The following is a 14,403-nucleotide window of genomic DNA, read 5'->3' on the forward strand; positions in this document are numbered from 1 at the left end:
AGTCTCCGGCTCAATTCTCAAAAGCACCATAAAATTCCTCAAGCACAAAATATTACAGTTTTGCGCAGCAGCTTTTCAATTTGTGTTTGTCATGCGAATAAGGGCTTAGTAGGCTTACGCCGACAAGTTACGTTCTACGCAGAGTGTTTATTTAATTGTTGTTAATAAATGTTCCACTGGAAGCTGAGAAGATCTGAAAGCCTTTTTTGAGTTTTTCCTGATTTTCTGGGTCGATCGAGGCAAAGCATGACATTATTTGACCTCAACGTTTTTTTTTTCCTCTTATTTAGAGATTGAAAAGTTCGAAGGAGATGAGTTGAGAAAAGATGGTGAGGTGAAGAAATACTTGGATATCATCAGCAACAAAAACATCAAACTTTCAGAGCGCGTGCTGATCCCGGTGCAGCAGTATCCTAAGGTAAGACCTCAGCGCTCCATATAACGTACAAAGGAGTGATGACGTGACAACCAAATCAATGTATAGTCATATGGAGATCAAAGAGAATCAAAAGCAATTCATCAGTTTTATGGCATTGCTGTGCTTTTGGTAATGACTTAATGCATTCTGTATCTGGCAGGAGCAAACCAGATGGTGTCAGATTCTGATTTGTGCTGCACTGCAGATCTGTTATTTACACCTTATATTTCTGTCCTAGCTGAAAAGGTTCCTGGCTCTCTCAGAGTAACAGGCATGCCACATCTGTTTCTAGCTGTTCAAACATTATTCTGCCTAATTTTGTAATCAGGAAATTATTCTTGTTTTTTTCCAACTCCTATTTTTTTTTTTTTATGTTTTACCAGCTGGCATCTCATGCATCTGTTAGGAAATTTTAGCTTCTCATCGCCAACAGAGCTGCATTTTATTCAGCAACATGATCAGTTTTGCACCAAGTCTGTTGATTGATTGAACTTCAACGTGGGGGCTTCGACTTCTTCGACTTCCTATGGGGGCTTCCAGCAATTATCAAGTCACCTTTATTGATATAGTGCTTTATACAGATTGATGACGCAGTCAATGAGCATGGAATCATGGAACTTGTCATCATGCCAATGGATAATAATATTTATGGAGAAATAATGGGTGAGTGAGTGAATGCATTCATGTTTTTAACATGACTGTGGTATGAAGCAGAGCGTGGCCGAGAATCGAGGGCACGTTTGCTAATGAGAGACAGATATCAGTGCCACACGAGTCCCGGGGAATATAAAGGAATAAGGACATTTTGTTCTACCGACCAAGTGCTGAAAAACTACTCATACAGGTCAGTTTATTTGACAAATTAAAATAGTGAGGTAACACTGCGCTGTTTCACTTGGTCTAACATTATCAAACTAAACTGCATTTGAGTGTGTTGAAAGTTGTAATGGTATTCTATGTATAAGTCTGTTGGCTGCATGAGACTAAGGGTGCGTTCACACTTGTAGTTCGGTTCGTTTGGTTCATTTGGTCCGGACCAAAGAAGAAAAAGTCCTGGTCCGGTTAGCGTTCACATTGGCAATTTTATCACCGAACCAAAAGATACCGAACCTTCAGGCATAGGGATACATTCACAACGTGTTTGGTCTGATTTTATGACATATTGCCTATTTTGAGACGGAAACAACCAAACATCCAAAACAATGCTGTTTCCTGAGGTAAATGCGCTCGTTGTGTGTGCGTAGCGGTGCGTAGCCTGCATGCGATGGTATTTTGGCCAGCTGTGAACTCGTGAAAGGCTTATAAAATGCGTAAAGGAGTCAAAACACCGGCGGGAATCCATCCGTCACACACACAAATGATCTGCTGCATGGAGACGCGCATCTGATGCCTGTGATGGGCAAACTCGTGACTATGACAAGAAAAACCGACATGCGTGAGGATTCTGTCCTTTTTAGGGTCTCGTCTTCCTGTTTTTGGTTCGGTTACATGTCTTTGGTCCGTGTTGCGTTCATATATCATTCGAACCGCACCAGAGTTTGTTTGGAAGCAGACCGAGACCCCTTAGGGTGCGTTCACACTTGTCATGTTTGGTTCGATTAAAACGAACCCTGGTGCGATTGCTCGGATAGTGCGGTTCGTTTGAATATGTGAATGCTGCCATCCGAACCCTGGTGCGCACCAAACAAGAGGACCGAGACCGCTGAAAAGATGGGTCTCAGTCCACTTCAAACGAACTCTGGTGCGGTTCGAATGATATATGAACGCAACACGGACCAAAGACATGTAACCGAACCAAAAACAGGAAGACGAGACCCTAAAAAGGACACACGCATGTCGGTTTTTCTTGTCATAGTCACGAGTTTGCCCATCACAGGCATCAGACGCGCGTCTCCATGCAGCAGATCATTTGTGTGTGTGAGGGTGGATTCCCGCCGCTGTTTTGACTACTTTACACATTTTATAAGCTCTTCACGAGTTCCCAGCTGGCCAAAATACCATCACATGCAGGCAACACACACACAACAAGCGCATTTACCTCAGGAAACAGCACTGTTTTGGATGTTCGGTAAGTTCCATCTCAAAATAGGCAATATGTCATAAAATCCGACCAATCACGTTGTGAATGTATCCCTATGCCTTAAGGTTCGGTATCTTTTGGTTCGGTGATAAAATTGCCAATCTGAACGCTAACCGGACCAGGACTAAGGGTGCGTTCACACTTGTAGTTCGGTTCGTTTGGTCCATTTGGTCCGGACCAAAGAAAAAAAAAAAACATTTAGTCCTGGTCCGGTTAGCGTTCACATTGGCAATTTTATCACCGAACCAAAAGATACCGAACCTTCAGGCATAGGGATACATTCACAACGTGATTGGTCGGATTTTATGACGTATTGCCTATTTTCAGACGGAACTTACCGAACATCCAAAACAATGCTGTTTTCTGAGGTAAATGCGCTCGTTGTGTGTGCGTAGCAGTGCGTAGCCTGCATGTGATGGTATTTTGGCCAGCTGGGAACTCGTGAAGAGCTTATAAAATGTGTAAAGTAGTCAAAACACCGGCGGGAATCCCTCTGTCACACACACAAATGATCTGCTGCATGGAGATGCGCGTCTGATGCCTGTGATGGGCAAACTCGCGACTATGACAAGAAAAACCGACATGCGTGAGGATTCTGTCCTTTTTAGGGTCTCGTCTTCCTGTTTTTGGTTCGGTTACATGTCTTTGGTCCGGGTTGCGTTCATATATCATTCGAACCGCACCAGAGTTCGTTTGGAAGCGGACCGAGACCCATCTTTTCAGCGGTCTCAGCCCGCTTGTTTGGTGCGCACCAGGGTTCAGATGGCAGCGTTCACATATGTTCAAATGAACCGCACTATCCGAGCAATCGCACCAGGGTTCGTTTTAATCGAACCAAACATGACAAGTGTGAACGCACCCTAAATGTTTTTTTTTTCTTCTTTGGTCCGGACCAAATGAACCAAACGAACCGAACTACAAGTGTGAACGCACTCTAACAGTAAGCTAGATCCACATTAGAATATCATACTGAGGATACTCTATAACATGATGAAATGTTAATGTTAGCTATATAACATTGATTCGTCTTATGTACATTTGAGTGGTGTCAAGACAAAGTTTGTTGCAAGGCCCTTGCCATCTCGAAAATGCAACGGCAGTATTGTACAGTGTAAGTACACAATTAATCGAATTTTTCATATATTTTACGTTTATTCTACACCTCTGTTTCCACTGTCATATGAAAGGCTCATTTGACTTCCTGCTTCTATGAAGCCACTCCCTCTGAAATACGCAGTGTGCTCAGATTGGTCAGCAGGTTGGTAGCTGGCCCAGTGTATCATGATTTGCTGAAGCGTCCGGAAACGACACGCCCCTTACCATCCGTTGCTTCAGTCAAAATGTAAATAATGGCGTCCATATTGCTGTATCAAATTGAGCCCGAATTAGAGCCAGATGAAAAGGGTCAATCGCAATCGCGGCTTTTAAAGGACGTTTATGAATGGTATTTCATTTTGTATTTGTGTCAAAGTGTTTAGATAAGGTGTCACTGCTGTTTGTTAGCTTTCAATATACAGTTTTATCCTGATTAAAGCTTTACTGTAGCCGAATACATGACCGAGTCGCATTTTTGTAAAGGTAGCGTTTAATTTATAGCATGAACAACTGTTTGTCTATGAACATAGAAGTTTTTTGGTGTTTGTAGAATTTAGCTAACTGGCTAGCAAAAACGAGTTGCTCTTTGTATATGTCCTTGATGCAATCAAAAATAGCAACAGAACTATAGGTTTAAAAGACATGTACAAACAATAAAATGTACTTACAGTTTGAAGCCAATAAACAGCAGCTTCTGCTTTTAAAGTGGGAACTGCTTCATCTTTCAGTAATAGCTTTTGTGCAAATCCAGCATTGAACTCGTGTAGATTCTGGAAGCTGTCTTCAGTGCTGCTTCCAGTGTAGAAAATATCACAGATTATAATGGGTTCTATTATCTTTTGACGCGTCGCCCCGCGCCGCTCGCGTCCGGTGTACACAACTCTTCGTTTCCACATGCTGCACCACATGGCCTCGCCCACTTTGTTGCGCGTTTCTAGGGGCGAGTTTTGAGGGTTTATGATGTCACCAGTCCAAACCGGCCGTTTTTGTAGGCAGTAAACTGCCATAACTTTAAAAGAGAATATCTCCGTTTGCATTGAACTTTCACCGCTGTTACTTTGCAGATACTGTTTATGCTCAACCAGCAGCATTACACAATAACTAAAGTTAAAAAAGTGAAATCGCATTTAACCACCCTTTTAATATAAAAATCTTACATATTGTGCCTTTAAGATATTTTTGATGAAATCCAAAAGGAATAGGTCTCATCTATAGACAGCAATATAATCACCACTTTCAAGGTCTAGAAAGCTACTAAAGACATAGTTAAAAAACAGTCGACGTGACTGCAGTGGTTCAACCTTAATTTTATGAAGTGACGAGAATACTTTTTGAGCACAAAAAAAAAAAAAAAAAAAGACTTTATTCAACAATCTCTTCTCTTCCCTGTCATTATCCTTACACAGTTTATGCAATAAGCACAGTAAGCACAATGAAGGCCAAAGGTGCACACGTGAGCAGCATGACCCATACATGTGATGCTGACGCAGGAGACAGCCAATAATGAGTTGCCGTTCTGACGTAGAACCTGGAAGCTCTAGACATAAACAACGTATGAGATTGAGAAGTTGAGAAGAGAAGATATTGTTGAATAAAGTCATTATTTTTGTTTTGTTTTTGCGCAAAAATGTATTCTCGTTGCTTCATAAAATTAAGTTTGAACCACTGCAGTCACGTCGACTGTTTTAAGAATGTCTTTAGTAGCTTTCTAGACCTTGAAAGTGGTGATTATATTGCTGCCCATGGATGAGTCACGTGCCTCTCGGATTTCATCAAATATATATTATGTGTGTTCTGAAGATAAACAAAGGACTTACAGGTGTGGAACGACATGAGGGTGAGTAATTAATGACAGAAGGTTCATTTTTGGGTGAACTAAACCTTTAAGTGTTCCCAAACTAAGCAAGCCAGAGGCGACAGTGGAAAGGAACCCAAACTCCATCAGGTGACAGATTGGAGAAAAAACCTTGGGAGAAACCAGGCTCAGTCAGGGGGCCAGTTCTCCTCCGGTCAATGAATGAACACGGTGTGATTATGATTCAAGCTGCATCACAAGGCAGAATTGTATTTGTTATGTTGATCAGTTTTATTCACAGACAACAGCTGAGGTATTTAAACGTGCCATAAATGAGACATGTAGCGTATTTGGCGCTGAGTGGTTAAGTTTGATATCTGCTGATAGTTTGATTATAGTTATTCAGTCATTAAAGAGCCAGAACTGCCTGGTTTGATTCATTCGGAAACAATATTACATGTTGAAAATCACAGTTTTTTTCAGTAATAGTAAAGTCAGTGCTTTATTTTAGGTGGAAACAGGGTTTTTATTTTAGGTAACTGGTTATTTACTTCAGACTACTCTATCGTTATCACGTTCAGTGCACACTGCACTCTTTTATTCAGCACTGTGCTGCTTTAAAATTATGCTTTGAAAATGAGTGGAAAAAAGCCCATGAGCATCACACAGACGGATCCATAAAGCTTCTGAGCTTCTCATATGCTCCCTCATTTTTTACTGTTTCTGCTTTAGGAAATGAATCCCTGGAGCACTAAAATGCGCAGACTGTTTGATGGGTTTAGTAGATTTGTGCTGTCGAAAAACGAGTACAAAGAACACGCCTTAGGTTTAGATTTTACATGTCTTGTTCAAGTTGTAACAATGGCTTTTTGTTTTTCCCAAATCCCTCTTTCCTGAGGATCTTGGCTGCTTTGTAGTTATGGTAATTTTATGGGAAAGTTCTCTTGTGATATTCCTGGAATGTGAGAAATATCTGTAAAATGTCATTGCATTGATTAATATTAATGGTCGTTTATGTAGCTTTTCCTGATTTTACCTTACGTATTGTTTCTGTTACTAGATAAGAGGGTGTATTTTCCCCATAAATGTAAGCAGATCAAAGATGTGTTTTTGTGAAGAGTTATATTTTTCAGATGCCAGAATATTTTTTTGGAATCTCATTTTAGAAGTTTAGGTTATTATGGATCTGAGACAGTCGGCCAGTATATGTTTTTCTTTTAATTAATCTGTATTGGTTGATTTATTTATTTATTTTGAATTCTCCTATTTTTACATTTAGATTACCTTTGCATAACTCACTTAAATTTAATCATTAAAACACTAATAATTTAATAACACACTTTTTAAAAATGTAATTGAGCAAATCTCAGATTGAATATTAATTTTTCTTACTGAATGTTATAATATTGTGATGCTGAATTCACTTGCAGTTAATACAAATGTCTTAATGTTTTAAATGTTTAATATCACCCATATAAATCGGTTATCTGCCGTAATATAAATGTTATAACCAAACATTTATTACGTAACAAAATACAATACACAACAAAATAATTGTGTCAGCGCATTTAATATCAGTGCATCTCTTAAAATAAGTCCTGCTAAGAAAACATTTTACAAGTATACTTTTTTTTACTTTTCGTTGAACTTAAAGGGATAGTTCACCCAAAAATGAAAATTCTGTCATCATTTACTCACCCTCAAGTTGTTCCAAACCTGTATGAATTTCTTTGTTCTGCTAAACACAAAGAAAGATATTTGGAAGAATGTCAATAACCAAACAGATTGTAGTATTCATTTTTCCTACTATGGTTGTAAATGGGGGGCGAGAACTGTTTGGTTACGGACGTTCTTCCAAATATTTTTTTTTTGTGTTCAGCAGTGAGTAAATGATGAAAGAATTTTCATTTTTGGGTGAACTGTCCCTTTAATATAGTGCTTCCTGCATTTACAAGCCATTTCTCTGACATGGCCAACAAAAAAAAAAAAAGAAAAAAATGGTTAGCTTAACACTCAGAACCACACCATCTAACCTCAAAATCAGCTAATCAATGAACTTGTGGACCATAACAGATAATAGCTTACATAGTCTAGACTTTATGTTATGCTCTCTGTTACAAATCCCCAGGATTTATCTACGTGCAGTTAATTAATCCGTGTGTGACGACAGCACTGTCTCTGAGTTTTGTTTAATCATGCTTGATGAGACCGTCTCCAAGGAAGAGCATCTCTTCTGCAGCTCAGAATAAATGAGTTGTAGTCGATATTTGCTTTCTTTGATCCTCTCTTTAAATTAGGCTAACTTTAGTTTATATATTTGCATAATGAAAAATAGGCCTTGTGTACCTTGAATAGCAGTTTGTGTGCCCTTTCGCTATTTGTTCTAATGTATATATTGACCTTGACATGAATTCCTTGTTCTGAGTCTTTACTCCTCTGCATCATTTCAGATTGAGACTTTTTATGCGTTGCTCCACTGCTTCAAAGACCTTTGTTTTTCATGACAAGATATTAATTGCACATCACTGTTGTGCTATAATGCAATGACGTGTTTAATATACTTTCATGGCATGTTATTTTTTTCCTCCAAATGATCACATATCACTTTCTCTAACGATTGAGAAATATGAAAGAACAATTCATGAATTTACAGTGGCACTGACAGCAGGCTCTGTTTAAATGATTTTATTAAGTGAATATTAAATTCACTGGCTTCTTTGTGCTGAGAGAGGTTGACAAAGTTATAGAAGACAGGGGATATAAAACTTAATTCTTATTAAAGAATGCTGTTAGTTTTCTAATAATTGCAACCTATATTGTCCACAATCCCCTTCATGGTTATGAAGGGAGAGTACAACTTGGCTCTGTCATGGTGATTGATTGATTGATTGATTGATTGATTGATTGATTGATTGATTGATTGATTGATTGATTGAGTATGCATCTTACTGATTAAAACACCACATTACGTATGGGAAACATGGGGCTACTGTAACAATTTAAGTTTTTTCTTTCATAATTCACAGACCACTACTAATGTCCTTTTTGGTGCACAAAACATTTACATTATGTTAAATATAACTGTGCTATTAATAAACTTATTATGAGAAAAACTGACTATTTGCATGTACACAGTTAAGAAACATATATAGCCTTGAGGTTTTGCAGAATGGTAACCTCTGCAAAAAAGTAACATAACAAAAGTCCCTATAAATTCCAATATACTGTAGCAGAACATTAATTTATCTCTCCCTGTATTCATCTTGTGCAAAAAATAACACTTAATTTCAACATATATTTCCTTATACAATCTGATGCAAAGCATGCTGGGAACTATAAATCTGCTGCAAATCATTCAGTTTAAGTTCAGCTTAATACAGTCAGTTATTGAATTAATGTAGCTTTTTCCTATTAACTCTTTACGTGCCAATGTTTTTGTTTTGTTTTGTTTTTTAAAGTTGCCAGCCAGCATTTTTGAACATTTTCTCAAAATCTTTAATTGCCCCCACAACACAACACTGGATTGGATTCAGAATGATGACCAAAATGTAAATGAGTCCTATACCTTTTCCTGGGTCAATATTTCATTCTGTAACGTTAGGCAGTTTAGATTTTTTTATATGCTGTTTAATTTTTGATGATTGCATTATTTAAGCAATGCTTCCCTTACTAACAGCAAGCTTGAATAAAAAAAAAGAAGTTTATTCAAGTTTGCTGTTAGTATACTTCTAATAAAAATACAAAAAATAAGAAAATATACTTTGTCTACTTTTTATGTTGGCTACTTCTTGGAAATATTACACTAAAGTATACTTGAGTTATACTGACACAAAGTCACAAAGTATATTTGGCCTATACTTGTTCTCAATCTTTTGATCGAGATATACTTAAAAATATAATTAAGTATTCTAAGTATACTTGGCTTGTAGTGTTTACACTTTTGATTGAGTAGCCTTTTAAATACTTTTTTCACATAGTTTTACATACTGTCTTATAAACTTACATTGTTTGAAAATATTGATTTATAAAGAAAACAATATGTTCTGAATATGTGAGTTTTTGTGTAGTCCTCTGGTAGTGTACATAGGAATTTCCTTCAAATCTATGTAGCTCTTTCCTGGCCATTGACGGACTTTTCCAGCAATCCATGTATTCACTGTTATACAGAAGAGGGCGCATCTTCTGAAATAGCACAAAATCTCCGGGATCAAACAACAGGCGAAGAAGGAGCAGAAACAACGATAGAATCATTACTTATGCACATGTAAAGTAACGCAATCATCAAATATTAAACAGCATATAAATCAAAACTGCATAACATTACAGAATGAAATGTCAACCCAGAAAGAGGTATAGGACTGGGTTTGGGGGTGTTGATGAAAGAGATCTGTTGCTGGTGCTGGCTGGCAACTTAAAAAAAAAAAAAAAAAAAAAAAAAAAAAAAAAAGCTGATTAAAGTATAAAAGCATCAGTGGACCATGTGTAAGGCTGGGCAAGAATTTTCTCACTCAAACCACAGAGTGCTGCTGCTTCTGATTGCATTTAGAGGGAAAAGCTGCCCATAACTGATGGTCTAGGATCAATTTTCTCTATAATAATAGCATATTGATGAAAGAGATTTGGTGTTTGTGTTCTTGAAAGCGTCAAAAGCTGCTTTTCCACTGTTTCCATGGACCAAACCATTCTCATTGCTTAACCGTTCCATTCTGTGCCAATCTGATTTTCCACTGTGGGGCTGATAACAGAGCTCTTTGGAATGTAATACAAATGCATCAGTCTTTGCCTTGGTAATGCAAGAGTTAACAGACGATATGAGATGTACAGTAAGTAGTGACCATGTTAATGATCAGATATTTCTTTCAATTTTATTAGTAACTTGCGTTAACTTTGCTTCAGCTACAGAGAAACTTGACAACAGACAAGTGACCAATCCTGAATTGCGACGTCACTACGCTCATTAAGAATTCTGAGAATTCCAAGAACAGTTTGTAATCATGCCTGCCAAACCAAGCTCAAGAGTGAAATATAACTGGAACCGTTCCTTACTGTTCTTAGAATCATTCGGCCCAACAATGGAAAAGTGGCTAAAGGTTTCTATTTACGTGTTTTTGTAGCGCTGAGCATTGTAGCTAATCAGACATGATTAAGTTATGTGATTGAGAAATTTAATGTGTTACATTACCTCCTTCATCTTGTTTGGAGTCCAGTTTCTGCTACTGTATTGAAAAAGTCAGCAAATATGCTTAGATGATGTGTTTTGGATGGTGTCCACCAAATCACTGGATATTTTTATCCTGGTTTTCATTACTCCTACAACTCTTCTTCCTTTTATTTCTTTGCACAGATCTGTATATATTTCATTGTGACATCACAAAACTACACACAGTTTTCATTTATCATCAGTTATCTGTATGCAAATAAAGTGTTTGATTTACCATAACTTGCACAAAAGGGCAGTCAGTGGTTTGCAATGAAATATAGTCCCTGCTGACAGAGCTCAGATACCTGCGAGCACTGATAGAAATCATAGGAGCGTCACACACATGCACGCACACACACACACACACACAGAGAGAGGGAGACCAACAGGGAAGCCAAGAGATGAATGGGGGTACCTACATTACCATCTAGTAAAGTCAAAGACATGGTCGCCATGGAAACCACTGTATTTAGATTTAAGAGATGGATTTGGGCAATCTATCAAAGGGCGTATCTGCACATCTGAGCATCACTACAGATTTGTTTTATGAATATCCATGGTTTTTTTTTTTTTCACATAGGTAATGGGGTTATTTTGATCAACAAAATTCAGAAGGGATAACTGAGACATGTGCATAAACATTTGGGACATCTTGCTTTACACTGTAGTGTACTTCATTGTGTTTGCGTGGGTTTATAAGGTAGCCAGACCGCATTGGCATCTGATTTGTCAGTGGATTCTAATTAAGACTTAGCAAATGTCCTATGGGTACATCTGTTTGTGCAGAGACTCATTAGAGGCGCAGTTAACGCTGTGCTTGTTTTGGTGCAGTGCACACTGATGAATCAAAATAGAGCGGAGTGTATGTTAAGCTATGCTATCATTCACCTGATTCCATTGGGCTGAACATTAAATTGACAAACACATGTTCAGACAGCAGCACATGCTAGTGGTGCAAAAAAACTTGCATCATCAGCACCTGGATCAAGGCAGTTGCTGCAATGCCCATATTTTCAGCCCGTTTTCTGATTTTAATGATGCACGTAAACTGCCACTATGTCAAATCATGTTATAAAGAAATCTTTAAAGGTAGAACTATTGTATTGTCATAGTTGAATGGAATAACATCACAAATATCTGAAGAAATATTATAGATATAGGATATAACAATGTTCATTATAATAATGATATAGAGTATAATATAATGATAATACACACACATATATATATTTATTAGGGGTGTGACGAGACAGGTATCTCACGAGACGAGACGAGACTTGAGATTGAGTTCACGAGACGAGAATGAGACAAGATTTTTACACACTATTTTTAAGAAATCCTCAATGGTGAAATACATGGTTAGAAAAAAATATTGTGCAGGTGTATTTGAAATGTTTTAACTAATCATCTTGTAATGAATGTCATTTCAGTTCTACTTTCTGAGTATGAATTATCATATACAGTAAAAGACAACAATACTCAAGCACTGTAAAAGGTTTTGCCACCAACTCAACTGACTGACTTCTCTTCTGTATGATTTCAGTCTCTTCAGACCTTACTGTACATGATTTATGAGCTTCTACAACTTTTGACCTCCTAACTGAACTCCTTTCCACAAACTGATCAAATAAAACAGTATAAATAACACTTTACAATAAGGTCTCATTTATTAACATTAATGTATTAACCAACATCAACTAACAATGAGCAATATATTTGCTACAGTTTTTATTAATCTTTGTTTATGTTAGTTAATAAAAATAGTAATTCATTGCTAGTTCATGATAGTTCACAGTGCATTAACTAATGTTAACAAATCAAACCTTACTGTTTGTGCTTAATAAGATTAGAAAACTGTTATTAATTTTTAAGGTAGCACTTTACAATAAGTACAACCATAATCACACTCTCAATATTCAAAGTGCAAATAAGACCAATTTTTTCGTTGATACAGAGCTAAGAGATGGTTACAACTACACTGCCCAGCCTAACATAGCTTTCATATTGAGAGATACTTGCATTCATGAGGGAGCCGCTTTCAAAATGCGGGTATTGAAATCGCGTTTGAATGCGCTCTTATGTTTACTTTCACTTTCAGTGATCGCGCATACTCTGTAAATATGGAGCGACGGCCACCGTTATCCAGCTGAATTAAATGTTTTTTATTTAAACATAAAGCAAAACGATTTATTATTTACCACATATCTTTTAACATTGATTAATGGATATATCTAATTTAGCATAAAATTAATATGCTAAATTACATATGATGAGATCTATTCATCAATGTTAAAATATTTCAGAGGTTTCAAGGATTTAACATTACAATTTTCCATCAATTTTACATTATACAGTATATTTTACAGTGCTGTAAAGAAAGTCAGGCCTGCGAAAAATGAAAGCAAGTGAACATGTTTTTAAGCGTTAAATGGCAAGAATTGTAGTGCGTTTTGCCAGAAATCTTGAAGATTCATAAAACCATGTTAATGTTGCATTAAGAATTCACAATGTTGTTTTATTATTGTGGTAAACATCCAGCTTTACCTATACCGTTCGTCTAAACCAAGCAACAAGAAGAGATGCTAACAGATCTACCACTGAGGTTTGCCTTCTTAGTTCTGAAAACATGACTAATCCGTTGAATAGTAACGCCGGTGGTTGTTGTCCCTGTAGATTGTGGCTTATCTGTCTCCAGTTTTATGACCTTTACATGGAGGTGTAGGCAAGCTCTGCACACAAAGATAATCAAATTGTTGTCTTGTTAAAAAAAATTCCCTAGTCCCAAAGGCCGACCAACCTTGTCAAAGGTGTTTAACATAGATAAGCCGCAGAACAGATTCAAAATCGAACAGAACACAGAGGTGGAAAATAAAAATAAAAATCAACAATAGTGAGGAACTTGTATCTTCTTAATGAATTAAAAGCCTGCTGAGGCACCTCTGTTTGTTTTCAGGAAGGTTATTTATATAATTGTATACATGAGCTCAGATAACATGGTTTTCTTGTGGTGCACAGTTGTTGGTTCAAGATTTGGAGAGAGACGGAAAGTCACAGAAAGAAACACTGAGCCTATGGGAATATGGCTTCTTTCCTAATCGGTTTATAAGGCTTATCCCAGTATGTTTCAAATGACCAACACCCCATGGGATAACACACTCACTAAGCAGCCAGCGGAATGATATTGGTGCCATAATCTTTAGCAAACAAATATTTTTGCGCTTGGAAAACTTGTGTGAAAAATGTGTGACTTTCCAGTTTTCTTTCCAACTTTCTACGGCATTTGTTCGTTTTAAGAGCTAACACCAAAGTAACATGGGAAATGTAGTCTGGGGAAGAGTGGATGCTTCTCATCTGTATGGGTAGCAGTCTTTAACCTGTCAGCCTCCTGACTCCGAGATGGTCTTAATGTGCTGTTTGTTTACCCTGCATCTGTGCTGTCAGCCCCAGAGTGTCAGAGCTCAATATGGGTTCTGTAATGCAGGGAATCCATCATCAACTTTTCCTCAGGCTGTTACCTTTTCTAGAGCTGCATTGAACACAGTGTTCAGAATGTTGGAACATGAATTTTTAGTTGGATATCATAAACAGAATGCATAACATATGTATGTGCATCTCATTGTCTCATAAATATGCTTAAATATTTATATAATAATGTTGTAAAGTAAGTCAGGCATACAGCTTACTGCTTTCAGGTATAGTCTTTTTTTAAGCAAGGGCACATTAAATTGATCAAAAGAGACAGTAAAGACCTTAAAAGTTTCAAATTAATGCTGTTGTTTTGAATGTTGTGTTCATAAAAGAATCCTGATAAAATA

At 37.2% G+C, this 14,403-nt stretch overlaps 1 protein-coding gene across 1 annotated transcript in view; it reads left to right on the plus strand.

Moving 5' to 3' along the window:
* khdrbs2 (KH domain containing, RNA binding, signal transduction associated 2) overlaps nt 1-14,403 on the plus strand; it is a 72,747-nt gene that overhangs the window by 15,968 nt on the left and 42,376 nt on the right. The window contains exon 2 of the mRNA XM_067385243.1: nt 291-418. Coding sequence (XP_067241344.1) covers nt 291-418 — 128 coding nt within the window. The remainder of the gene's footprint in view (nt 1-290; nt 419-14,403) is intronic.

The sequence above is a fragment of the Chanodichthys erythropterus genome, chromosome 5 (genome assembly GCF_024489055.1).
Source record: "Chanodichthys erythropterus isolate Z2021 chromosome 5, ASM2448905v1, whole genome shotgun sequence".
Taxonomy (NCBI): Eukaryota; Metazoa; Chordata; class Actinopteri; order Cypriniformes; family Xenocyprididae; genus Chanodichthys; species Chanodichthys erythropterus.